This window comes from Tursiops truncatus, chromosome 5 (assembly GCF_011762595.2).
Source record: "Tursiops truncatus isolate mTurTru1 chromosome 5, mTurTru1.mat.Y, whole genome shotgun sequence".
Taxonomy (NCBI): domain Eukaryota; kingdom Metazoa; phylum Chordata; class Mammalia; order Artiodactyla; family Delphinidae; genus Tursiops; species Tursiops truncatus.
In genome coordinates this window covers 51,288,268-51,316,008 of record NC_047038.1, presented here as the reverse complement: position 1 = coordinate 51,316,008, position 27,741 = coordinate 51,288,268, and the positions used below count along the sequence as shown (strand labels likewise).

At 46.4% G+C, this 27,741-nt stretch overlaps 1 protein-coding gene across 1 annotated transcript; it reads left to right on the top strand.

Moving 5' to 3' along the window:
- Window positions 1-1,216: 1,216 nt before the first annotated feature.
- Window positions 1,217-27,552, top strand: LGI2 (leucine rich repeat LGI family member 2). The gene is made up of 8 exons (XM_019928047.3): window positions 1,217-1,413; window positions 3,334-3,405; window positions 4,391-4,462; window positions 6,440-6,511; window positions 11,596-11,667; window positions 12,349-12,518; window positions 18,714-18,878; window positions 26,735-27,552. Exons 1-8 carry the CDS (start codon window positions 1,217-1,219, stop codon window positions 27,550-27,552), a joined length of 1,638 nt encoding a protein of 545 aa, XP_019783606.2.
- The last annotated feature ends 189 nt before the right edge of the window (window positions 27,553-27,741 follow it).

The window sequence follows — 27,741 nt, the reverse complement described above, 5'->3', positions numbered from 1 at the left end:
TTTGATTTCTCCAGTTCACACTACCTTGTGGTAAGATTCAAGCTCCCTGCACCAAAGGTGCGGAGAGAAGAGGGGCCCAGTAGGGCCTGGTTACCCATCCCCAGCCCAGGCTCTCATCCCCATCTCTCCCCAGCCATTTCCTCCTTGATCACCGGCCAGTTACTGATGCTTTCGGTGCCTCAGTTTCCTAATTCGTAGATTAGGACCTGCCTCAGAGGGTTAGAAGATTAAATGTACAGACCCTAGAACGTATCACACCATTGATCTCTATTAACAATTGCCCCCTGTCCTTTAACTGGGCTGCGTGCGGAACCTAGTGAGCCGCCGAGGGAGGGAGAACTGGTACGGGCGTTTGAGCTCTGCGGCAAGCAGGCGGCAGGCCCCAGAGCAGCCGGGCGCGCACTGCCGTAGCAGCTTTGCTTGCCTACATGCCTTCAGGAGGGAAAGGGGGCCGGCTTCAGTGAGCCCAGGGCGCTGTGGGCAGGGAGCCAGCCCCATCGCGCATCCCAAAAGACAAGCAAAGCCATGCCCGCTGAACTCAATGGCAGCATTCACGTCTTTTAAACATTAATAAAGGCTGCTCAAAATTCCGTACTCTTCAAAGACCCGGGACAAAGTCTCCCTTCCCAGTCATCAAGCCAGTTCCCCAGGCTCTACTCTTTCCGCCGCCAGCCTCTCACGTTTTGGCCCGGCTAAAAGGCGCCCAGTGTCTCCCCCAAATTATTTCGAGCCGGTGGAGGGACTGCGGGCTTCTGATCCCCAACCGCTCGGCCAGGTCCACAGAGGGTCTCCGTCCAGGCCGGCTCCTCCCCTAAGGTCACCCAACTTTCTCCTCTCTCCGCAGCTCCTGGGAAGGGGCCGGGAGGGGCCGGCGGGGCGCGGCGGGGGGCGGCGCGAGGCCCCCTCCCCCGCGGGCGGGCGCCCGCCCCGCATTATTCATTGGCCAGAGCTGGCTGCGGGCTCGGGTGCTGATGTCAGGCGGGCGCGGGCGAGGCCCGGGCGCTGGTGGGGGGGCGCCGAGTGGGGGTGACGGCCAGCATGCTGCTCGGCTGCGGCTCGGCCTCCCACACCCGCGGCGCCCTAGTCCTAGCCAGCAGCGGCGGCGGCGGCGGCGGCGGCGAAGCAGCGAGCGGCGCCCGCGTCTGCAGCGGCGCGGAGTCCGAGCGCGCGGCGCGGCAGCGGGGTTCGCGGCCGGGGCGGGGACCGGGGACGCGGCATGGCGCTGCGGCGGGGCGGCGGCGGGGCGCCGGGACGGCTGCTCTTGCTGCTGGGAGCCGCGTGCCTGATCCCGCCGAGCGCGCAGGTGAGGCGGCTGGCGCGCTGCCCCGCCACTTGCAGCTGTACCAAGGAGTCCATCATCTGCGTGGGCTCCTCCTGGGTGCCCAGGATCGTGCCGGGCGACATCAGCTCCCTGTGAGTGAGTGGGACCCCGGCAGCCCCTGCCCCGTCCTGCCCCACCCGGCGCCCGCCGTCGCCCGGGAGTTGCCTCTGGCGCCGGGACAGCGCGACCCTGACCCCACTTCCTGGCTCCTTCCTTTGCGTTTGGGTTGGGGCGCGCGGTGGGACGTGGGTTGGAGTCTCGGGCCCCGGGGAGTATGAGGGGAACCCGAGATCCAGAGTCTGGGAAGCCAGACAAGTCCCTGGGGCAGTGTTTCTCAAAGTCTGGCCCGCGGGCCACCTGCATCAGATCCACCTGGGGGGGCTTGTGCCAATGCAGATTCCGGGGCCCGCACCGAATGATGCAGGGTCCGAGAGCGGAGCCTTGGAGTCTGCGTTTGGCCTCCCCAGGTGATTCTGAGGTGCATTAAAGTTTGAGAGGATGTGTGTTGGGGGTGGGAAGGTTGTGGGGGGGGGGCTTGTGTATGCAGCCGAGCATGACTGGAGCGCTTGCAGAGGAATGAGGCCTCACCGTCCCTCCTGAGGTCTGGGGCTGTGGTTTACACGGTGCCCTCCTCTGGACCTGTCCACACTGCAGGTGGGGCAGTACCTGGGAGAAGGCATGTCACCTCTAGAAGTGGAGATGCCGCCGCATGTGGCCCGGAAGAGGGAAGCACAGAGGACCTGGCGGAGCATTGGGGAATGTGGGCATCCAGCCCAGAGGGCAAGTGCTGGGAGTCAGCCGGACTCCTTGCCCTGAGCTCATAAGGGCTTCTTGCCCCCCTCCTCACCGCGTGTTGTGCTGGCTGCTTATTCAGTGCTGGAGGAACGGACAGGAAAGGGCTTCCCATTATTGGTCCACCTGCTCAGGGGCTTTCAGGCTGGCCTCACACAGCCACTCAAACCACATGGCCAGCTCTCATAATGGCTGGGGAAGGGGCTACTGGGCAATATCTTCACTGCCGGGAAATGTTTCCTGCTGAAATGACTCCCACATCCAGGCCAAGGTGCTGGGTGATGCCCACTCCATCGTAGAGGCAGGGATTCCCATGGGGCAGCAGGGGGTTGCTCTCACTTGCTCTTGTGCTCCACTTCCATGTCTCCACCCCAGGCAAGGCGCTGGGGCCTGGACCCAGGAGTGAAGGGCTTCCTGTTTGCATTTATAGGCAGTCAGGACAGTCTGGCTGAGCAGAAACAGAGGGCCTGTTTGACGCCTAATATTGCTAAGTCGGGTGACATGGAGCATTCCAGAAATGAGAATTCCCCTGGTTAAATCCCTTAGACCAGCAGCTGCTTAACGGATCTGCATATTAACTGAAATAATTCTGAAATGATGTATTGAGGTCCTACTGCGGCCAGAAAGGATAGGGGCCCTGGTGGCTAAAATAGTCAGGTTCCTTGTTCTGATTGGCCGTTAACTCTGGCAGATGGCGTGGCCTCCCACCACACATTCAAGTTCAGGTGTCTCTGGGTTGTTTCCCAAGGCTTTCACGGTGCATTTAATCAGAAGTGCTCTGAGCGACTTTCAGAGATGTGCTCCCAAGGGGAACACTTAATCCTACCCTTGAGTTTCGTCGGCCAACACTAATGCTGTGTCTACACAAACAATCATGGGCAGAGGTGAAGGAATTATCCATCTTCAGCTAGGGCCTCCTGTAGTTAAGAAAAGGAAGTGAGGGGTTATTGATATAAACCGGCTGAGATGATGTCTATGCAAGGAGCTAGACTGATTGTAACGGTTTCTGTTATTCAGTCCAGTTTTCCTATTGATCCAGTTCATTGGAAAATGACTGGACTCATCTTGTTCTTACAAATGGTTACCTGGCCAACCATTTGAAGCCTCATTCCTGAGTGGAGGAGTTTAAAGCACAGGTAGAGGATAAGGCCTCTTGTCCATCTTGCCCGGCACTTCCTCAAAGCAACCTAGTCCTTGTTTTGTTCCTCTCTTGCCTGTAGGAGCCTGGTAAATGGAACGTTCTCGGAAATCAAGGACCGAATGTTTTCTCATCTGCCTTCCCTGCAGCTGCTGTGAGTATGGGAAGTCCTCTCTGGAAATGACGGTCCTGGAGGTGCGGTCCTGGGAAGAGCCGTCTCTGTCTCTTGGGTATCAGTCCTTCCCAAGATACCCAAGCTCCACAAGTAAACTGTGGCTGGCTCTTAGTGTTTACTTGCCCTGTTGTGTCCCCACTGAGCTGAGTCCCCAGTGCGCAGTGTCCTTTCCTTCTTTCAGCACATGTTTTCCTCAAGGGCTTTATTTATTTATTTATTTTAACATCTTTATTGGCGTATAATTGCTTTACATTGTTGTGTTAGTTTCTGCTTTATAACAAAATGAATCAGCTCTATGTATACATATATCCCCATATCCCCTCCCTCTTGCGTCTCCCTCCTACCCTCCCTATCTCACCCCTCTAGGTGGACACAAAGCACCAAGCTGATCTCCCTGTGCTATTCGCTGTTTCCCACTAGCCATCTATTTTTCATTGGGTAGTGTATATATGTCAATGCCACTCTCTCACTTCTTCCCAGCTTACCCTTTCCCCTCCCCGTGTCCTCAAGTCCATTCTCTACATCTGCATCTTTATTCCTGTCAAGGACTTTACTGTAGATGCCATCGCCCATATCCAGCAACTGGGGACATGATTACATTGAATTATGACCTGAATTTCACCTAAACGTACCATTTCCCAAACACCTCACTTTAAAAGAGAACCTCCATTTTTAACCTCTAAATGTTATTATGGAAATAGGAGCTCTCGGGTCATATTTACTGAGACCCGTAGGGAAGAAAGGTGAAATAATGGGGGTGACCAGAAAATCTGGCCAAAGAGAATCCACTTGCCATTGTCCATCAGTGTCTGAGTCAGGTTGCACACCGAATGGGCCAGTTTTACACTGAGAAGAGCCCGTGTTTGCCCACGGATCAGAACATAACAAAAGAAACAGAAATGGCTTCACTCTGTGACTCAAATTTTACACTTCTGCATTGAAACCTAATGTCTCTTCTTTTCAGATTGCTGAATTCTAACTCATTCACAGTCATCCGGGATGATGCTTTTGCTGGACTGTTTCATCTTGAATACCTGTAAGTTTTGTGCTTTGTCTATTTGCTGAGCGTTTGGTATGTCAGTGAAATGGCTGTATTGCTTTCCAAGCTGGGACAGCATCTCTTAGAGAGCTTAAGGGTGGAGAAGATTCAGAAAACCCCATTCTGTTTTCAGCGCTGACCTTTTATAGTTTACTTGTGTATAAACATGCTGAGACAGGAGGAGGTTGGAGCCAAAGAGGGGGAAAGGAAACAAAGAAGGAAAGATATTCACTCATTCTCTGCTGACATTTAATTTGTCATGTCATAAGCACAATTGGAAATTATATTGGATATTTTTACCTCTCAAAGCTAGACATGGATTTGCTGATCAGCCAGAAATGAAGCTGAAGGATTCTGGGGGTTACATACTTTTAAGAAAGTCTCCCTGTTTGGGGATACAGCTTCACGTTTTTAGTTTACCTGTCCTATATCCCGTTTGCAGTGTCTCCTGTGAGCTGCAGCTGAGGGTCTAATTTTGTTTTTTCTCCTTTAAAATAAAGGTTATTTTTCCCTTTTCAGTTGTGCATTTTTCCCCCGCAGCAATGCCTGGCTCTGATTTCTGCCTCTTCACACTTTCAGGTCATCTCTTTTCCCCTTAAGTCCTTCCACCCTTGTCTTCTGTCACTTTGTAATAATATTAATCCTGCTATCAGATGGGATTTCCTTACCTAGCATTCAGGGGCATTTTTTAAATCCGTGTCTCTCCTTTCTTATCTGAGGTTAACAGGTAGATGTTGGAATTCTAAGTACATCCTGGGTCTAAGAAAGCTCTCTGCTGATTTCCTGTCCTCAGGAAAGATGTCTCTGGAGAAAGTCTTTCTTCAGAGGATACATAATACGGGTACTCTCATAATACTTGATAGTCTATGTAACCTGGGAAGAGTGGTCAGGCTGAAGTGCTAGGCCAACTAGGTTCTATCAGAGCACATCAACAGCCGATGGAGGCGGTGAACAAAGAACTATCCATTCTCTCTTTCAAGCAGTACATCTTCCTGTCAAGGTTACTGTGAGGAGGAAGTTCGCTTCTCAGCTTATACTGAAGTCTATTACTGAATAGACCCCGATTTAAAAAAAAAAAAAAAAAAAACAGGCACCGGATCATTCTCAGTCTACGAATCAAGAACTGTTTCACTAACGAAAAACATCATGTTGCAAAGTCTCCCTTGGACCATCTCATCAGAGACTTTCTTACATTTGAAGAAATGTGATGCCGTAAACGAAAATTTAGTTCTCTGTGGCCCTAGGGAATAGTCCTAGTGCATTCACTTCATGTATTTCCCTTTTTAAAGCGTGGCTGGAGTTATTACTGCAAGGTCCTGTGTGCAAGCCCTAAGACATCTTAGCACAGAGAAAGAAGTGTGGCCCATGCTCAACTTCCTTATACTTTCTATTTCCAAGTAGCCTAGAGATCTTGAGAATATCCTTGCCTTGTCACCCACTTGTTCAGAGATGACACTGTGTAGGACATGATGAACTCAAGCTTGCCGGAAGCCAAGCTTAATGGAATTCTCCCTGGGCAAAGACTTTAATATGAAGAGGTAAAACAATGGGCTCCCCTCAAGGGGCAATGATGTTAACAGAAGTATTATAGCCAGGCACTGTGAAATGTAAGAAGGTTGGAGGGGGGAAGATGTCTGGAAGCGTTCCAGTCTTGCGGAATTTGAGAATATCTTGCCTTTGTGTAGGGCTTCCTTCTCCTTTCCCGCCCAAGATGTTTTTACCCATGCTGCCAATCCTGACTTTGAAGACTTCCAGGCTGCTTCTGGAAGGAGTGCAAAGCACGCTTGTGTGGTGGCACTCTTGCACACACACCCAGCTCCCACTTGGAATCTGGTATAGCTGACCGAGCCTTTGGAGATGAATTTCTGAAATTTATAAATGCTTTTAGATTTCATTCTGAAAGCATCCCAGTATCGTTTTTTCGAGATATTAAGCAGAGAAAATTCAGTTTAATTATATGGCTGTTCTCCTTAGGTTCATTGAAGGGAACAAAATAGAAACCATTTCAAGAAACGCCTTCCGTGGCCTTCGTGACCTGACTCACCTGTAAGTCCTGTGAAAAGTGTTGTAAGCCCTATTTAATGTGTAGAGTGAGGGTCACTTCCCAGTGCCTCTCTCTTTCTTGACTGTTTTCTACATATTGTGATAGCTTCTGAAGGAAACTCATTGCCAGATTGCCCGAGCAGTTTCTGTATTGTCGATCAGACACCAGCCCATTGTGATCACTCACACACTCGGCTTTCTTATCTTCTCCGTCCTTCCGAATTGCCGTTATGGTCCATATGACTGCATGTGACAGGAGCGCTCTGAGCTGGGAGTGAGGGACGAGGTGGGAAGGAATGGAACATGTATCATACACCTACTCTGTGCCAGGCCCTGGGCTGAGTGCTCACTAAGCCTTCTCTTCTTTATATTTCACCATAATCTGTGAGTCCCCATTGTACAGATTTGGGAACTGAGGCTTACCTGACTCATTGAAGAATGTTGAATGGAGGATCAACATTAGGGTGAAGTAGAATAGAGACGTTTTTGTGGTTCCTTTAATTTGGATGCAAATAGCTTTTCTTTTTTTTATGTTGGATTAATCTGTGGTTTAAGCTAAGCTCTCTGGGTTCTTTAATAGCTTTCTGGAGGAAAAAATTAAATTGATTTGAATTGGCATATCAAATAAAGCAAGCACACACACTTAGCAAATTTAGAAAACTGGAAGAATAGTGCCTGTGCTTATGAAAATGCGAACATCGTCATTGTCTTGGCAGGAGCAATTTATTAACCCTTTGCACGCTAGAAACTTTGTGTTGGAGTAGGATAACATCGGATAACATATCCCGTCTCCATAGTCAGCTTATCTGTGGTAAAAAGACAATTGGGGAAGTTAGAGGGCTTTGAGTAGGGGTATTAGGCAGGGTGGCAATACCTCCAGGGTGTGTAACCGAAACCGATACAACATCTAAGGAGATAATCATTCCCATCAGACCCTGATAGAGGCAAAGGTGTCTGTCAGGAGGCTCAGTAAGCACTTGATTCTGGAATGCTACCGATCGGAAGTCCTGCCTAAGTTACAGCTTGTAGAGTAAGGAGATGAGGGAGTGGAAATGGGAGTCTCTAAACATCTGGAGCAGCACAGCCGATCCTGGACAACATCAGACTCTTATTGGCATCATTCCTCCATGTTTTCTTTCCTTGCTATAAAAGTCTTGATTGTTTTTTCAGATTCAACCTAGATGCCAAATCCCCACGTTCTTGTAGGGGCGAAGACAATGGGCTTTGAGTCACAATAGACTCGAGTGCAAATCTCAAGGCCACCGTTTGTCAGTATTACTTAGCCTTTTCCGAGCCTCACTTTTCTCATCCTTAAAAATGGGGATGGTTATACAGACCTCATAAGATTGCCGCACGTAGTGGGTTAGTGCTTGCTTGCAAATCATCCGGCCCATTATCCACGGTAAATGTTCAAGGTCTGGTTGGCGTTGTTATCATCATCATCGTCATCGTTCACAACAATAGCATCATTCCCTCCCTCCGCTAATGAAGAAGCCTCGGTTTTTTCCAGGGGCTGCTGAGTAGCCTTGGCAGTTTGGGTGGCTAGACAGGGTCTGCTAGGAAGACAACTGTGGGGGTCTGGAGAGGAACAGCTGTGGCAAGACAAATCCAGTTCCCAGAAGTCAGGAATGAAGGGCTTTGTTTTTGAGCAAAGGCTCTGGGCAGATTATACGCCTAAAGTAAAGCCCGTGTGACTGGTTGAGTTCGCCCAGATGTCAACTTTCATCGGACCAGTTGGCTCTGGGGCCTTGGTCTGAAAACAGATGTAAATATGCAGGTATTGTGCATATGTATTTGCATATCTTTGTGCATGTGGGCCCTTGGGTACATGGACTTCTATTCACGTGTGCACATAACTGTGTGTATATGCTTGCACATTTGCACGTACAACCATGTGCTGTGTATCACCCATATGTGTGCAAGAGGCACCTCCTTGTCTGTGTGACATGCAGGGGGCACACACAGAGGGAACAAAGGAGTCCTTTGTTTGGGTCCAGAGCGCATCTGATGCATTAGAGGAGATGTAAGCCCATCCAGTGTGTGTTCCCATCCCACAGTCAAGCCTATGGGGCCCGCCTCCCCCCAGCTCTCCAGCTCATTTCCCTGAATGTGCCCACAACACTGGGCTCTCAGGGCGCCCCTGTGCACACCCAATTCACCCCATTACTGGGCCTTTCCCTTACAGCCTTTTCCTTGCCCAGGATACGGTTTCTCCTGCCCATGATCTCCTGGAATCCACCTTTTCCTTCACAGCCCAGATTAAGTTCTGTCTTTTCCTTGGATTCCTGATCTCCCCTCCACACCTCTTGCAGCCCTCCTAGCTGATTCCACACAACCGGCACTTTGCTGTAGACACTGGCCATATTGGTTGGTGCCATTTCACGGATGTTAGTTTCATCTCCCCAGCTGTGTTGAAAGCTCCCTGAGGGCAGGGCCCCTGCTGATCTTCCATTAGCTCTGCTCTTCCCCCAGGGTCTCACACAGGGCTAAGCCAGCAGGACATTCTTTCTGATTCACTGACTGACCAATGAGTTACTAAGCTGGGTTTTCCATATGTGCTCTACTGCAGGGCAAGTCTTATGACTTTTAAAGTTGACTCCTCTGGGCTGGAGATGTAGGTAGTAATAAAAACATTTAATACACTGTTGAAAGAATGAACTGATCCTCCCAGCCCACCCCATCCCCTTCTTTTTGTAAACTTCTAAGCAAGGAGAACACATCAGCTCTCTAAAGTTCACTCCTGTGCTTAAGGAAGTAACTATCTGGAAGTTGCTTGTTTTAAGTATCTGCTTTTTTACCTTTATGAACTTTTCCAACACCTGCAGACTCACATCCATAGGTAAAGAAACATAGATCAGGTTTCAGAGCATTGAAGGAGCAGTGCCAATCTGTAACTAAAATCTAGGACATTTGTTTTCCAGCGGTCCCACAAAGCCCAAGGGACCAGTTGCTGTTAAGTAGTTTTAGAAATGAAGTACCATGAACTTGTACACAAAATGAAGTGGAAAGTGAGATGTTATGCGCGGAGTCTGGTCGGGGTAGGGGCGGGCAGTCCATCTAAATCATTCAGCTTTCCGAAATCTAAATTGAACACTTGGAACAGTTACTAAACATTCAGCTTTTTTTCTTTTGGCCTTGACCATTCCGTATATGCTTAGCACTTCAATCCAATGCGTTTCAATTCACTAAAAATGTTTAGCTAAACTAGTAACCTTTAATTAGCTAAAAATATTGTACTTTACTTTCCAGAAAAAGTGACTAGCAGCCAGAAAAAAAAAATCAAAACTGTCTCCTTTTTAAATTTCAAGAAACAACTTCTAGAGAACGTTCAGTCTGATTACAGTCTGTAGTCTATAATCTACAGTCTGTAGTTACGATTTCAATCTGTTCGGCCTGTTTTCCAACATGTTTAAAATTGTACCAATAAATCATTTAGGAAAGGAAGGTAAAATAATACATGAAATTGTATGTTAATCCATTCGTGGTTAACTGGATGGGAAAAGACATAATTTAGAAACTATAGGTCTCCCTGTATTCCGTTGCTCTCACTCAGCAAGAATGTTTGGATTTAAAATGGGCACAAACTTTCTACCCTAGTTGATTCTAAGGAGGAGCACCCTTTCGTTCCTACTTCTGGGATGGGTCATTATGATGCTACAAAAGATTAATTTCATATATATTTTTAAAGCGGTTGGTGCTGAATTACCTACATGGGGATCATCATTTATATGTTTTGCTGTTTGTATACTCAAATGTATAAAAGAAAACAAAAGTCAGCATCAGTTGTTTGACTGACTCACATTAGGGCATGACGCCTGGGAGAAATCAGACTTGATGTACGTCATTTCAACACCTCTCATCTTTCTACGTTAGCAGCCCAGCACCATGTACATTCGTCTTCAGCAGGATGATGACAGGGCACTGCATAATCCTGAATCATCAGGGAAAGCATTGATGATGTTTGTTCAAGTCTGCTTCCTGGAGATGGGGGGTAGATTAGGACATGTTAGAAAGATCTCCAACACTAAGAGCAAAAATACAAAATATGGTTTCTGGTCAACCTTAATTAATGAGAAAATGAAATTGATCACAATCAGTCATTCCCTAAACATTGTGGTTCACTGAGATTTTCTATTATCATTAGTGTTAGAGCTGAGATTCTTTATGTAAAAGAGTATTTACATAAAGTAGATACTATTTTTTAATAGTCACAAGTAATAAAATTCACTTAGATGCCCCGTGAGGGAACTTCTTAGGATAAGACTGTACATCTATCTTTTTATCATTCTCATTTTAGTGCTTAAGTCATCCATTCAGAAAGACTTTACTGAGTACCCACTATGTGCCAGGCACTGTTCTAGATGAAAGGGATACAGATATGGACAGACAAAAATCTCTGTCCTCGTGTTGCTTATGTATAGGGAGAATGCAGAGTCAGTAAACAAATAGATGGGTAATTAATATATATTGTATGCTAAGTGACAGTAGTGCAGTGGAGATCAACAGGGCATGGAAGGGAGTTGTGTAGAGATCAGGGAAGGTGGTGAAAGTGGAGGACAGACCTAAAGGAGGCGATGGATGAACCACACCTAGGGCGAGAGCGTCAGGCAGATGAACACCGAGTTCAGAGAACTTGAGCTGGGAGTGTGACTAGCCTGTGTGAGCAATAGCAAAGGAGCCGGTGTGGGTGATCTGAATCCTCAGAGACTCAGTCCCACAGGTAAGTGGGAACGGAGGTAACTAGACAATGGAGGGCCTTGGGTGCCATCAAAGGGACTTTGACTTTTATTCTGCGAAACGTGAGACGCCATCTGAGGATGATTAACGTGTATCAAGAGCTTAATCAGTGCTTGTTTTAAAAACAAAACAAACAACGGACGTTGTATGCTCCAGCATCTATAATGTTATCTTTGTATAACTAAACTCATTTCTTTATCTCAGTATCAATGACCAAAGCCAGAAATTGAACTACCTTTTGCTAAAGAGGTTTAGAACTCTGTTTTAAGTCACTTGCTTTATTTAAGGGACTTCAGAGGGATAGGACATGAAGATAATAAGCACATTAAAATGTGACTTTTTTATTCTAGTTCTTTGGCCAATAATCACATAAAAGCACTCCCGAGGGATGTCTTCAGTGATTTAGACTCTCTGATTGAACTGTAAGTAATGAAAATTAAGTTGATGTTGCTTGTCTTGAAATCCCCTCTCCCCCTATACTGCATTTTTTTAATGTTGTACCTAAAAATCTATGACAAAGTAGCAAATACTGGGAAACGGCATATAGTTTGTATTGTGTTAGCTTTGCCGTATACTTAGTAGCATTAGGCCAATGGTAATTTGGCGTGCTGGGTCCGGGGGCTTCCTTTCTCCCAGAGAGCAGTAGCGTATCCATCTGCGTTGTCTCCTAGTGCTTGTCACTCCTTGCTGGGCAAAGTTTAACAAGATCTTAAAGTTTCAATTGTGTTTGTCAAAACTATCTTCCTGTAATGTCCTGTTTTTGCTTGTGAGAACCTGTGCTGGGTGGTGTTCTTCTGTCACCTCTCCCCCATTTCCACCATGGCGTGGTGACAGTTTCAAGAGGATCTGGAAAAATGGTGCTGTGTCAACTCTGAGCACTCGCTGCGTGCTATACGGTTAAAATCATGGGCACTGAAGAGTGTTAAATAAAGTCAGTGGTACGTAAAAGACATCGGATGTATTAAATACAAAATTTTTTAAAAATTCCATTTGGGGGAGTTATTAAATATGTCAGGATATCAGGATTTCTGGAGTTTCATGTTAGGGCCAAAATATTTCCGACATGTCTGTTTCTCTGTGTCTGTGTTTGTTTTGTTTTTTAGAGATTTAAGGGGCAATAAGTTTGAATGTGACTGCAAAGCCAAGTGGTTGTATCTGTGGTTGAAGATGACAAATTCCACTGTTTCTGATGTCCTGTGTATCGGTCCACCAGAATATCAGGAAAAGAAGCTGAATGACGTGACCAGCTTTGCCTACGAATGCACAACTACAGGTATTCAGAACCTCTATCATCCAAGTCTGATATTTAGAATAACCCTTTGTTTTTCTTTTAGACTGTCAACAGGGAGTGGGGAAACATGGGGGTAAAAGTTTTCTATCAAAATTATTTTAGGGGAAATTTAAGCATTCTCAAAGAAATGATTTGATGTGGCAAGGAAAATATCTCAACAGTTTGGAAGGATTTTTGTTAACTGCACTGGCTTTACTTTTGATTCTTTTTGATTCTTTACAAAATTCAAATTTGTCTAAAGTTTTTTTTTTTTTAAGCTCAAAGGTGAATTTGGCATGAGAACATTTTCAAAGCAGTCTAGGTTTCATATAAAGACAGTACAGAGACCTAAGTCACTGTTCTCTTGATTGAATACTATGAAATTTATAGGACATTTAACTAATAAATACCAGACTTTAAAATTGCTTTTGTAGTTCCATGTAAAATGAGATAGCTAGGCATCTTAATCAATGGCAAAGTAGGAATATAAGTTAACAAGTAGTTATCAAAAGGAAAAATTCACATTGAGGAAAAAAATGTCAAGAAAGTTTGATTTTGTTTTCCTGAGTCTGCCTCAGGGTTTCAGTTTATATGTTTTCAGGTTATAAGATAAAACTAAAATACTAACTGCCTCAACTGTCATATCTTGTAGAGAGCCCAAGAATATCTCCATATGAAAGGCTTAGATGGAGTTTCTATAGCTTCTAAAAGCCAGATTTTAAAGGAGAGTGGATCAGTCCACAGTCTGAAACCTGCTTACCGGACTTATAAAAATAAACACTTAGGCTGAAAGTTGGTATCTACAAAGCCTCAAGTCATGTCAGTAGGAGCAGCAGAAAAGAGAACTCAGAGAATAGTTATGGAAACTCAAAAGACAAAAAAACTCTTAAGAACAAAATATCACATTTAGGCTAGTCCTACTGCTATCCCCCGATCTAATAAACAAACTCAAAAGTAAAAATTACTTCTAGATATCTTTGTAAATAAGGGACCTGACAAGTTCTGTTCTTTGCTGAGAGGAAACCTGAAGTCTTATGGAAATGCCCTTGTCTTTCATCACTGAACAGGGACTTATTCAGCTGTGTAATTGGCAGGTGCCCTTTAGCCAGCTGAGGCCACTGGGGGGTTATTTATTGTATTGTAGAGCAGTGCAGTCTATCAGAGGTCACGGTCAGTGACGTTTGCACCAAAAGGTGGCATTCAAGGCCATGCCGTATGAAATGTGAAACCCCAGCTCGCTGGGGTGCCTCTCTGCCTCTTCTCATTTTTCTGGAGAGTTCTCTAAACCCCATGCTGAAGAGAGCAGCTTTTCCATTGTTCTCTTCACTCCCGGCCCTAGTGTGTGACAACGTTGCCAATCTCAGAGAGAAATGGCTTGGACTATAGAGGGCCTTGGAAACTAGGAATCTGTCCTAAACCCAGAATCTATGGGGCAGCATGAGCCCCTTAACACATTTGGGGGCATTCTCTTAGACATATTTATCTTTGCTAACAAGCTTTTTGCTAAAATTTAGGAAGTCCGCCCCCCCCCACCCCCGCCTGGAAACAGGGAGAAGATGATTCTGTCTTTGCTCCTGTTTTATCCCTTTAAGGCTCATGAACAGATGAGCTCTCACCCACGGTGTCTTCCATCACGAAAAAATCGTGCCACCAAGTTGTGACCCCCTCCCCCCAAATATAGTCCCTGCCTTGTAAGAACTAGGTCGATAAAGTATGAGTTTTGGGGGTTCCTATCTTCTGGCTCAGATCAAGCCTCACACGCTGGTGCTCTATTTAAGGCCAGGGAGGAGATAGGTGAGGATGGATGGAAGTTGGAAAGCCAAGTCTGAGACTCATGGTACCATGACTACATCCTCACTCGAGTTTGGGGAAGAAGCACATTTTCTGAGTGCACTGTTTTCCTCTTAGCTCGGGGTTTTAGCAAAGGAGTAAATTCTTCCGGCAGATGTCTCACCTTGTTCTTCCCAGGGAGAGGAGGGTACATTACCATCCTGTTCCTCAGCACAGGGGTGTAATTAACACCACAAAGCCACCCCTGGCCGGTTTCAGCTCTGCAGCGTCATCAGTCCCTCCATAAGCCTCTGCTTCAAGTCTATTTTTAACCACCTCAAAAATCCCTGTTACCTACTCATAATTCCCCATGTTAGGTGGATAATTCACTAAATTCCTCAGAGGGTGTGAATTTTGCATCCTAATTGTCCTGTTAGTTTCCCTATTTCAGGGCTGATGAAAATGCAGAGAGAAATAATGCATTAATGTGCAGTTTCTCTCCCAATAGGATCAGCATCATGTATAATTTATTTTCTGCAAGTGCTATAAATAGGTATGTAAAAATCTGTTGATTCCAGTGGGAGCAAGGCCTAAATTGTAAGAGTCCCACTGACATCATGAACTTAATCCAATGTGAATGGAAGTGGAAGTGCTTTTTGCAGAGAAGGCCATTAATACTTTAACACCAGTAAATTGATGTCATATCAGCATGTGGATTGTTTGAGATCTTTCCACAATGAATGTGCTTTTGCCGTTTGTGAGAAATAACTTACGATGGTGATGGGGAAGATGTTTAAATTCCCTGAGTCCTCTCCCCCATTCACACAAACACACATTCATCAATCATATTGTTTCACCGGTTTTTTCCCTTCTTCCTTCTTTCTCTTCTCCTCCTTTTTTTTGGACAGGAGCGGCGAAGGGGGAGAAGGAGTGTCCTATTAAGAATTAGCTTTATAGCTCGAATGATTTAACAGTCTGTGCTGTGCCAGATAGCCAGTATATAGAAAATATTATGAAACCAATGTTTGGGGGAAATCAATGAAAATAGAACCATGAAAGGCTAGATTTGTAAAATGCTCTCTATATTTTTTTAAAAATAAAATTAAAATTCTGGAATTTTTTTAAAATAAAAAACTGAAACTTTGGGGTCTGCACTTTAAACGGCCTGCATTTCTAAGCTCACAAGTGCTCGTGTTTCTGAGAATTCAGAGTGTAGTCAGGAAGCTCTGAACGCAAGCAGAGGGGGTTATAAAGCATCAGGAGTGATGGGAACCTTGGGCAGACTGGGATGAGGCAAGGCAACCGGAGATGCTGGAGGAGGTTATAGACGTCTTGGTGGTAATTAGAAGAACGCAGCTGTATTCTCTGAGTCCTCTCTACCTCCAGGAAAGAAAGCAGACCGTGACTGCTTCCATTTCCCTTTTCCCATTTACCAGCCTGTGAACACGGAAGCCTTTTGCAGCGTTTTCCGACTTCTACACGGGGGCCACCAGGGCCCACAGGAATGAACCAGGGGTTTTTCAGGTTTTAGTCTTTGACCAAGCAACGCTGGTGTTTTGGGGGACTTGATAGAGGAGGGGGAACTAGGATCCATGGTGACTCTCCCCTAAGTCTTCACGCAGGCAGCTTCACACTGTCACTGTTACGCATGTAGAACTCCTGAGGGATCACCGCAGCTCAGGCTGGGCGCTAACACTTAATCCTCACTCTCCTATTCGGCCTCTACAGCAACCTTGTGAAATAGCCGTTGCCCTCATTTTACTCCTGGGGAACCTGAGGCTCTTGCCCGAGCTCCTGGAGCTGCAAGTGCAGGCGGGGTAGAAACCAGTCTATCTCACCTGCCCCAGCTCTTCCAAAATGTTCCAGAACGGGGGGTACCTCCTCCACTCTTGCCGACTGTCCCCACTGTCCCTCGGCCACCTCTTGCTGTCGGGTGCAGAGGCAGCCTCCTCTTTGCTTCTCCCTCTTCTCCCTGTACCTGCAAGCATCCTTCATTCAGCCCCGTCCTCTCCCACCACAGTCAGGGGCGAGGCCGGCCCTCCCACACTCGCCAAGCCAGCAAGCATTTACTCAGCAGCTCCTGTCCACTGAGAACGAGAGGGGCCCCTCCAAAAGGTAGCATGTATTGAGCACGCACCTTGTGCAAAGCACTGTTCTACATGAGTATGGATTCAACAGACGATGAAGAAACTGAGGCAGAGAGAGGTTGGGTAACTTCCCTAAGGTCACTCAGCAAAAAGGCAGAGTCAGCGCTCCGGCATTTTATCTTAGATGCCGTTAAAATGAACACTGTCCCCAAGAGATGGCCCAGTGGTGACCAGGACAGTGGAGGGGGACTGTCCTTGCTTGGATCTCAATTCCATATTTATCAGTCGCCTACCGTGTGCTGAGCCTGAGGTTGGCATGTCCATCACATTACCCAGTCTGTTCCTGCCATCGAGCCTGGATCATTGCCCCCATACTGCAGATGAGTAAACCGAGGCCTTGTAAGGGGAGGTGTGCACGCTGCCCAGGGATTCAAACACAGGGAGTGGTTTCAGGTGGTCTGACTCCAGGCGCAGCGCTCTTGCCAGTGCCTCACGCCGCCCTTACTGCTCAGCTTTACCTTCTGCCCGCTGACGGGCACCTGCTCTTCCGGCCCCGGCTCCACGCTTCCCACCTTAACACTCGCTCAGCTGCTCTGCCCCCTTACCTGCCTCTAGTCCTTTTGCACTGGCCCTCCGTACTCACTACCTGGTACCTGCCCTTTTAATGCCTTTCTCAGTTGACTTTTTTTTTTTTTTTTTTTTTTTTTTTTTTTTTTGCGGTACGCGGGCCTCTAGCTGTTGTGGCCTCTCCCGTTGCGGAGCACAGGCTCCGGACGCACAGGCTCAGCGGCCATGGCTCATGGGCCGAGCCGCTCCACGGCATGTGGGATCTTCCCGGACCGGGGCACGAACACATGTCCCCTGCATCGGCAGGCGGACTCTCAACCACTGCGCCACCAGGGAAGCCCTCAGTTGACATCTTTCATGAGGCTTCTGAGTCAATTATTTCTTGAGTGGCTGCTGTGGGCTTGTGTCATTGGAGCTCTGAGAAGTGTAGGACCTTTCTTAGGAAGCCCTTGGTTCAGGAGACACACCACGCTGGCTGTGTGTCCATGGCCGGGCATACACCCTCTCTGAGCTTCAGCTTCTGGCTGTAAGATCTCTCCCATTTCTTCAAATCTGACCCTGATGTCTCTATGTTGGAGACTAAATCCTAGTAAATAATAATATGTAAACAACATTGCCTGATTATGAGTCCAGCAAGTTAGGAAGGGTCCCTGATTGGACTGGTCAGGGCAGCTTTGCAAGAGGAGATGGGACTTCAGTGGGCATGGATAAGGTTTGGGTGGGGGAAGAGGTGGGCAAAGCCAGGATTTTCTCATAGGAACTACTTTCCTAAGCCAGACGTCCACCCTCAATTTACCCTGGGTACTTTTAGCCTGCTAAGAAGCAGTGCACCCTGAAAGATCTCTGGCCAAAGAAATAACTTAAACTTTATTAGTATTTTGTTTTTTTAAAAAAACTTCTTTCTCCATTGTTTCTCTAGCTACTGCACACACTAACCGTTCTTGCATCCGAGGGCATGCTAACCCTGTTTCTTGGTAAGACTGTACATTCAGTACCAAGATTTCACAGAGTGAGTCATTGTAGCTCAGGGAGCGACACAGATGATGGGTATCGACTTGCCACTAAGTGTAAGAGCAGAATGCGTGCTTAAGTAGGATGGCGTCTATATTGCTGGAAAATCTAATAGATCTCCTGTAACTGCTCCCTGAGCTGCAGAGCAGTACCCAGATCCCAGGCACAGCCGTACTTAGCACTGCTACCAATCCAGTAAACACACCTAGGTTAACTTCCCCGCACAGTGGGCTTTATCAACCTCCAAGACCTCGTCAAAGAGTTTGGTTTGGTTTCCAAAACTGCGGTGTGCCCTTTGGGGAATTTACTTTTAGTTGTCTTTACTACCTGGACTATTCTGAGAGAGCTAAAAAGAACAGCATTCCCCAAAGGAATTTGACCACAGCAGCCCTTCTTCATAGAGTAAATTTCACCATAGTTTCAGGAATGTTGCCCTGCAGTATCCTTTCTGTCCTGTCTTTCTGAAAGCCAGGTCTCACCAAATTTGTTTAAAACTTTGAGATCCTCTAGCCAGACTCGTGAGCTATTTATCTCAAGGAAGCTGTATAAGAAGCTGTGCGTTCAGTCTGCTATTTCTGCACAAGCCAGAACTCTCTGGACTCATCCAGAGTGAAACATGCCATGATGTGTGTTGCTTCTCTCCCGCCCTCCCCCCTCCCCAGTCCTCTTTGGAACTGATGAGAGAAAGGATAGAAGGGGAATGGCGGTCCATAATGCCCACAGGAGAGCTCACGGAGACTTTTTTTTAAACACCCCTTCCCAGATTTTGTTGTTCATCAGACTCTGCCCTACCAGTCGGTTTCAGTGGATACGTTCAACTCCAAGAATGATGTGTACGTGGCCATCGCTCAGCCCAGCATGGAGAACTGCATGGTGCTGGAGTGGGACCACATCGAAATGAATTTCCGGAGCTATGACAATATTACAGGTGTGTTATGGCTTTGACTGGATGTACTGCCCTCATTTCAGCGTGGCCTAAAGCCCGGGAGAGGAGAAATGTTCTCTGTTATCCCGAGAGGGAGCTTGGCTCTCGGGCTTGGTTTGCTTTGGGAACACATTCCAGCCCACCCTCTTCCCTCCACCTTTTTCTGGACGTGGTCAGTTATTGGTGAGAGCAGAAACCTTAGGTGGTGATTCTGTTTATTGTTGGTGATCCTTTTGTAAAGGGAGAGGGTGATGGGGGCCTGTGGTGGGAAGCATTTTCTGAAATGGTGAGAAGTCACTCCCAGAATCCCTTGATTTTGAGCAGTTATGACAGCCTCAGCCTGCAGGAGCGTTTTAGCAGCTAAATGAATTTTTTGATTTTTGTAAGCTCTTAACGAATATGCTAATGCACACGCACACACACACGTGCTCACGTACACATATGCACACACTCACAAACACACACACACTGTAGCTGTTTCTATTGCCCCCTTGTGAAGTTCTGGTGATCACTACTTCCTTTTAATAAGTACATACAAAATAAGCATAAGTGGCTTCCTAATTCAAGCCTTTGGGATAAGACTTAGAGCTTCATTTGGGGCCATGATTGAATCCCAGTGTCTTAGCGCTACTAGAAATGGACTGTCTACTTGCTTTTTAAATCAGTGGATAAAGTCAAAATAATCTTTCAAAGACTTCTCATTTATCAAAGTGCAATCTGATACTAATACTGACTTTACAGACAGCACCACGTGGCCTAACTCTTGCCCCATGTGAGGGTTTCCTTCAGTGATTCCTTCTCTGGTTCGAGCAGCGTCTTGCTGGGGTGGAGAGAAGCGTATCCAGGTAGCATTTCCAGATACGGAGGTTCTGGCCTTGCAGCAGGTGCGGGGATGCAGGGAGAGCATCGTTCACCCTCAGGGAGCAGAGCTGCTAATGAGGCTGATCTGGCAGCCCGGAGAGGTCTATGAGACGTAGATCCTGACGCTCCGACATGCCATCTGGCCTCCCAGTGCTGAGCCCACATTCCTGGGAGCAGCCCCGCTCGCTCCGAGCGCAGACTCAGCACAGAGCAGTGCAGGTGAACCTATGGAGGGGAGCCCAGGCCTCAGGACCCTAAAGCCGGTCCATGTTAGAGGAAACGAGGTGAGAGAGGAACTCACCACCGCATGGTTTTTTGCTTCCATCTTTTCTCTGACCTGGAAAGTCGGTGAGGGCTGAATGAGCAGGCCCCTCTGCCTTCTCTCCTCCCTCTCACACGAGGAGGTGGGAGCAGAGTGAAGCCGTGCTCTCGTGCAGGGAGTTCTGAGGCCAGTGCTTGTTGCCGGTGCTGGTTGTGGGCTTGCAGAGAGCCAGGTTCGGGTTAGTCTCGTTGGGGCTCATAACAGCTGTTTGAGGTGTTATTGCAGGTTCCCTGCCCGCAGGTAGAGGACAAGTGACCTCTCTTCAAGAGAGAGGAGGCATATGAACTATAAAGAGCTCAGGTTTTGAAAACCTACGAACATGGATTCTACTCCTGACTCTGCCATGTGCTAGGAAGTAGCTGTGGCCTTTGAGCCTCTGTTTTCTCATCGGTGAAATGGGCAGGAGATGTACCTCCCATGGATGTTGTGAGAATTGGGTGAGTGCCAGGCACAGAGAAGGCAGTTCTTCTTTTTTTTTTAAGTGTTTCCTCTTTCTCTTTTTTTTTTTTTAAATTTATTTATTTTAGGCTGCGTTCAGCCTTCATTGCTGTGCGTGGGCTTTCTCTAGTTGCGGAGAGCTGGGGCTACTCTTCGTTGCTGTGCATGGGCTTCTCATTGTGGTGGCTTCTCTTGTTGTGGAGCACGGGCTCTAGAGAACAGGCTCAGTAGTTTTGGCACGTGGGTTTAATTGCTCTGCGGCATGTGGGATCTTCCCAGACCAGGGCTCGAACCCATGTCTCCTGCATTGGCAAGCAGATTCTTAACCACTGCACCACCAGGGAAGTCCCAAGCAGGCAGTTCTTAATGCTGGCTTCCTCCTTACCTTTCTGAAAGAAGAGATGTAGGCTCAGGCATGTTGAATCACTCCACTGTTACTTCCAAGGCAGAGCCCGGGACCTGTCACTGCTGCATCCCACCCTTTCCTTCTCCCAGGTTGACCTTGGTAGGAGGGGACAGCATTGCCCTCCACCTGCCCTTCCTACATACAGCAGCTGGTCACACCCCTAGGTTCATCAAGTCATTCATTCATTTCTTTTACTGGTTCCCAAAGATTTCTTGAGTGCTTACTCTGAGCCAGGCCCAGTCTAGGTGCTGGGGCCGTAGCAGTGAACAAGTCACAAGAAAACCTCCACCCTCAAGGAGGCTGTGTTATAATGGGAGAGAGAGAGAGACAATCAAATAAGACAAATAATTGTAATACGTACAACACATTAGATGGCAGCATGCTAAGAAGGGAAAAGGTGGCAGGGAGGAAAGATTTGAAGTGTTGGCATGAGAGGACTGAAATTTTAGATAGAGTGTCTGGGAGAGGCCTCATTAAGAAGGTGTTTGAATAAAACTTGCGGGACATGAGGGCTTGATGCACATGGAGGGTGGGAACAGCGGGGAGAACGTTCCAGACAGGGAAGAGTGAGTGCAGCAGTCCAGAGGCAGGAGGGTATTTTTCCTGTTGGATGAACAGGCAGGTGGCTGGTTTGGCTTGGACAGAATGATCCAGGGGCAGTTGTAGGAGATGAAGTCAGAGAGGTAAGAGGGCTGATCATGGGGGCCTTGCAGGTCCTATGAAGGACTTGGACTTTTGCCTTTGTGCAGAGGTCAGCCAGGCTGCATAGAAGATGCAGGTGCCTGCTACAGAATGCTGGGTTGTGTCCAGCTGCTGGGCTGAGAGTAGTCCGTGTGTGGGGAGGGGACCAAAGTGGAATCAGAGCAAGTAGTTGAGAGGCTATTGCAAGGATTCAGGCAAGTGTTGTTAAGGATTCAGGCAAGTGTTAATTGCAAGCTCAGCGGAGGCCACAGAGCTGCGGGTAGGAAGTGGTCAGTGAGAGCAGAATGGGTGTGGCCAGAGCCAGGGCTGGAGCTTACTGGTTTCTAGGGATCCCTTGGCCTCTGAGTGTTGAAGTCTGAATCTTCTGAGAGGTGGGCAGCTGGACATGCAGCCCACTGGGATCCTCTTCACAGCCAAGCCCAAGAAGTGAGCTACAAAATTGTGTTCGTTAAGTTTATGGACTCCAACGTCACACTGGTTTTTCATAAATCTGTCTCTAGATCTTTCTAGCTGGTGACCTTGGCCAAGTTTTAATTTCCATGAGCCCCTTTCATCTGCAAAGTGGGAATTCCATCTGTAAAATGGTATCATCATAGTATTGGGCCCATGGGAATTTAACTGGGTAGCTTATATAACACTTAGCATGGGGCCTGGCGTATAGTAAGTTCTCAACAAGTGTTGGGATATCAGTTGCGGATAAAAAATAGATATTTGATTATTATTCCTTGCTACCACCGCTAGGCAAATCCACCAGGTTTGGATATTTTACTCTTCTTAATTCATGAAAGGACACAGATTTCGTACATCGGGGTCCCAACACACATTTCCGAATACATATTGCCAAATTCCTGTCACATTGATTTCTGATCACATCTTACAATTCAACCACCTCTCTTTTGTTTCTCCCTTCACCTGGGTTTCCAGGCTCAAATGCAGCCTCCTACAGGAAGCATTTCTTGATGACCGGATTGGAATGAAGTCTGCCTTCTCTGCTCCCTTATTGCATGAATTTCCATTAAACACAAATCTCATCACATAATTTTTCACTTAGAGGAAGGCAACTCACATTTACCTACTCAGTGATTTATAAGCTGTTTCTTTCGTCAGCTACACAACCTCACAATGTGTACTTATTGTCTCTATTTTATAGTGAAAAAAAAAATAGGAGCAGCCCTCCTTCTCCCATAGACCCTAATTCTTTGACTTCAATAAAATTGTCTCCACAACTTTCAAAAGCATAGGAGTGCCAGGGCCAGCAGAGCATGGCCTGAGGGAGGCTGGGAAAGAGGGTGGTTACAGAAGTAGGGGCCTTGCTCGCTCTGTGGAGGAAAGAGTGTGGCTTGCTGGAATTCAGCCTGGTGTGAAGGAAGGCCCTGCAGCTCACACGGGCTGGGCAGATGACAAATGGATGAGCAAGGGCACAGCCCCAGAACCACTTGCCTCGAACAAGACCAAGGTAAACGTGGACCGTTCTCTCCTCGTGGGGCTGTGCATGCCTCATTTATCATCTCGTTTGATCCCAGGGTGATCCCAGAGTCAGCAAGAGCTGGGCAGGATTTTCTCCATCCATGGCCGGCAAGTCTGGGGCTCCGAGGAATGAGAGGGACACATGCTTCCCGCTCTGTGGCCCTGCTGGGCATTGTGCAAAAGGGACATCCATCCTCTAGTGAGAGAGGGAGACCCAGGGTCATGAGCCGCCCCCCCGCCACCGCCAGGTTTTGCTCCTTTTTCTCTCTACATCTCTTCTCAGCTCTCCTGCTTTTGGTTCATTTTGTTTGCCTTTTGATTTCTGCCCACTAAGTATGTTGCAGCATCTCTCCTCCTAGATTAAAACACATATTCACACACACACACACACACACACACACACACACACACACACACACACACACACGAGGATTTCTGCTGCTGCTGACACCTCCATAAGCTACAACTCCACAGGCTACACCTGGAAAGAGGACGCTTTAGGGAGCATCTCCAAGAAAGGAATTCTTTCTCACACGGCCCCTCGGCTGAGACCAGGATAGCTGCAGGATGCTTCTGGGTAGAAGGGACCTCCATAGCCAGGGACTCAGGAGGACCATGCACCTCAGTTAGTGCTGTCAGGGGGGAATCAGTGCAGTTTCTGAGGAGCAGTTTGGTAGTTGAAACCCAGAAGCCTTAACAATGTGCAGTGTCTACCCCGCAATCTCTCCATTGAAGAGCACTGCCAGGTGGTTTTCAAACACAGATTTCTCTACAGGGAAGCCTATTACTTACAATAATGAAAAACTGGAAATAAGTGCAATGTCCAGCAGTAGGGGATTAAATAAAATATGGTGCCTCCATGCAATGGAATACCATGTAATGTTAAAAAATCAAGTTGTAGAAGACGCAATAACATGGGAAAATGTTCACAACATAGTGGTCAAGGGAAAAAAACAGGTTATAAAAAATCCATGTACACTAAAAGCCCAGATCTATTTTTAAAAGGCACATTTGGATATGTGCAGAGATTGGCAATTAAAGAAATATATCAAGATATTAAGTGTTATTTCAGCATTTGCAGTTCAAGTGATTTTGATTTTCTTCTTTGTACTTTTTGGTACATTGGTGGTGGAGTGTAGACTGGAGCCAGACTACCTGGATTTGGATCCCAGGCTCCATCACATTGCAGCTGTGTGACCTTGTATAAGTTACTTAACTTCTCTGTGCCTTTATAAAACGGGGTACAAAATTAAGTGTATGCTAAGTATATAATAAGCATGTAAAGTGCTTAGTATAGTGCCTTTATGTGTTACCTATTATTATTTTCAGAATTTGCTCTGATGAACATTAAAAACCTTTATACTCAGAAAAAATGCAATAATTAGTTTTAAACAAAGGAAAGGGACCAGATTCTTGCAGGAAAGCCAAAGCAGTGGAAGAGAAAAGTAAATACCACCCGAAAATCCACCAACCGTCTGCCCCCAATGTTAATACTGAGGACAGAAATTGGGTAATTATCCTTGTAATTTACAGACCAAATTCACTTTGGTCCAAACTGCCTAGAAAATTAGGGGAAAGAAATAACTTTTAATTGAATGACCTCGATGGCGAGCCAATAATACTCTTTGAGATGTGGGTGGTCTTATTGCTGTCTGGCTGGAACGGTGTGGGCGGGGGGTCTGGGTGCAGATAGGGAGAAGGTGATGGGAGGTGACCCAGACAGGGCAGTCACGACTGAAAATGTTCCCCTTTTCCTGCAAAGTTCTGGTTTGGTGCCGCCTGAGCTAGATCATTCAGATCATGGCTCGTGATCTCAATTGCCTCAATGATCCAATAATGAGAGCGACTAGTTATTGATCGCTTCCTGTGTGTGCAAGCTCTGTACTAAAAACCCTGACCGTGAAATTTCTCAGGTAGTCTTTACAGCGGCTGTGTAAGGTCAGGGCTGGCAGCATCCTTAGTCTCATCTGGTAGGGGAGGAGCCTGAGCACAGGGAGTTGAGGGAACTGCCACAGGGTCAGAAAGCTTATGAGGTGCTGGGCCGCGTGGTCTAGAGTCACAAGGTTTAACACTGGTCTGTTCTGCCTCCACTCAGCTTCAGAAATCAGAAAAGGTCAAACGTCCTCAAGAGCTCTCATTACATTTTTTTTTTTTCCTGCCTCTAAGTCCTGACTCCTAGCTTTTTACCCCCCAAGAGAAGAAACCCGTTTAAATGCCTCATTCTCCCCTGTGGAGTCGGGAATAGCATGCAGACAATTCGTCTTAGTGAATTTCCTGAATTATACACCTGCCTCCAAAGATGCCAGAGGCCTAGGTTACCAACACTTACCTATTTCGATGGAGGTACTTTTAAAACTATTTGTTTTAATTGTGGGGAAATATACATAACATAACATTGACCGTCTTAACTGTGTTTGTGGGTGGTTCAATAAATGCATCAATCCCCAGAACTCTTCATCTTGAAAAACTGAAACTCGGTACCCATTAAACTGTAATTCCCCATTCTCCCCTCCTCTCAGACCCTGGCAACCACCCTTCTGCTTTCTATCTCTATGAATCTGACACCTCTAGGTACCTCATATGAGTGGAATCATATGCTATGTGTCTTCTTGTGACTGTTTATATCACTTAACATAATGTCTTCAACATTCATCCATGACACAGCATGTGTCGGAATTTCCTTCCTTTTTAAGGTGTAACAATAATCCATTGTGTGTATAAACCACATTTTGTTTATCCATTCATCCATCAGTGGACACTTGGGTTGTTTCCACCTTTTGGCTATTGTGAATAATGCTGCTATGAACACGGCGTACACATATCTCTTCAAAACCCTGCTTTCCATTCTTTGGGTACAGACCCAGAAGTGGAATTGCTGGATCATATGGGAATTCTTTGTTAAATTTTCTGATGAATCGCCATACTGTTTTCCACAGTGGCTGAACATGTTATATTTCTCACCAGCAGTTCATAAGGCTTCCAGTTTCACTGTGGACGGGCATTTTTTTTTTATTTACCTAAAGATTTTATTATTGTTTTGTACCAATTAGATTTACATAAAGATTTATCCTTTTCATTCTCTTGATTAAATGCAAAAATATTCTTAATTGTTTAATATATTATTATTCAATACAGTTAATTTACCTAAAGAAATTTTTGTTATATATAGTTTAGATTTACATAAATAAATATTTACTCTGTTCATTGTTCTTTGTTATTTCTTTTTTCAAAAAAAATGAACTATAGTTGATTTACAATATTGTGTTAGTTTCAGGTGTACAGCAAAGTGATTCCGTTATATATATATATGTGTGTGTGTGTATATATATATTTCAGATTATTTTCCATTATAGATTATTACAAGGTATTGGATATAGTTCCCTGTGCCATGCAGTAGGTCCTTGTTGTTTAGCTGTTTTATATGTAGTAGTGTGTATCTGTTAACCCCATACTCCTGATTTATCCACCCCCTTTCCCCTTTGGTAACCATAAGTTTACTTTCTATGTCTGTGAGTGTGTTTCTGTTTTATAAATAAGTTCACTTGTTTTATTTTTAGATTCCACATATAAGTGGTATCATATAATATTTGTCTTTCTCTGACTCTGGACGAGTGTTTCTCACGGTGGCTGCCCTAACCCCATCTCCCCTCTTCTGGAGCGCAGGTCAGTCCATCGTGGGCTGTAAGGCCATCCTCATCGACGACCAGGTCTTTGTGGTGGTGGCCCAGCTCTTCGGCGGCTCCCACATTTACAGATACGACGAGAGCTGGACCAAGTTTGTCAAATTCCAGGACATAGAAGTCTCTCGCATTTCCAAGCCCAACGACATCGAGCTGTTTCAGATCGAGGACGAGACGTTCTTTGTCATCGCAGACAGCTCCAAAGCCGGTCTGTCGACCGTGTATAAATGGAACAGCAAAGGATTCTACTCGTACCAGTCTCTGCACGAGTGGTTCAGGGACACGGACGCCGAGTTTGTTGAAATAGACGGCAAATCACACCTGATCCTCTCCAGCCGCTCCCAGGTCCCCATCATCCTCCAGTGGAATAAAAGCTCTAAGAAGTTTGTCCCCCACAGCGACATCCCCAACATGGAGGATGTGCTGGCCGTGAAGAGCTTCCGGATGCAGAACGCCCTCTACCTTTCCCTCACCCGCTTCATCGGGGACTCGAGGGTCATGAGGTGGAATAGTAAGCAGTTTGTGGAGGTCCAGGCTCTCCCATCCCGGGGGGCCATGACCCTGCAGCCCTTTTCTTTTAAAGAGAATCACTACCTGGCCCTGGGGAGTGACTATACGTTCTCCCAGATATACCAGTGGGATAAAGAGAAGCAGCTCTTCAAAAAATTTAAGGAGATATATGTGCAGGCGCCTCGTTCCTTCACAGCCGTCTCCACTGACAGGAGAGATTTCTTTTTTGCATCCAGTTTCAAAGGGAAGACAAAGATTTTTGAACACATAGTTGTTGACTTAAGTTTGTGAAGCTGTGATTGGTGAATTTAAAAGACGTGTAGCTTCAGCTGTCACGGGAGAGGACCGAGGGGAAAAAAGAATCCAGGTTCACAGGTCTGAAATTACAAATGCACTGGGGAAGTAGTTAGAAGTTTTCAAACTTTTAGAACTCATATTTTAATCAGGGATTGCATTTATTGGCTAACTGCATGACATGTC

Excerpts from the sequence above, each read along its gene's own strand:
- LGI2 (XM_019928047.3), top strand. The coding sequence starts at position 1,217 with ATGGCGCTGCGGCGGGGCGGCGGCGGGGCGCCGGGACGGCTGCTCTTG. Across the intron at positions 1,414-3,333 it reads CCGGGCGACATCAGCTCCCT|GAGCCTGGTAAATGGAACGT; the intron begins GTGAGTGAGTGG and ends TCTTGCCTGTAG. Across the intron at positions 18,879-26,734 it reads GAGCTATGACAATATTACAG|GTCAGTCCATCGTGGGCTGT; the intron begins GTGTGTTATGGC and ends TCTGGAGCGCAG.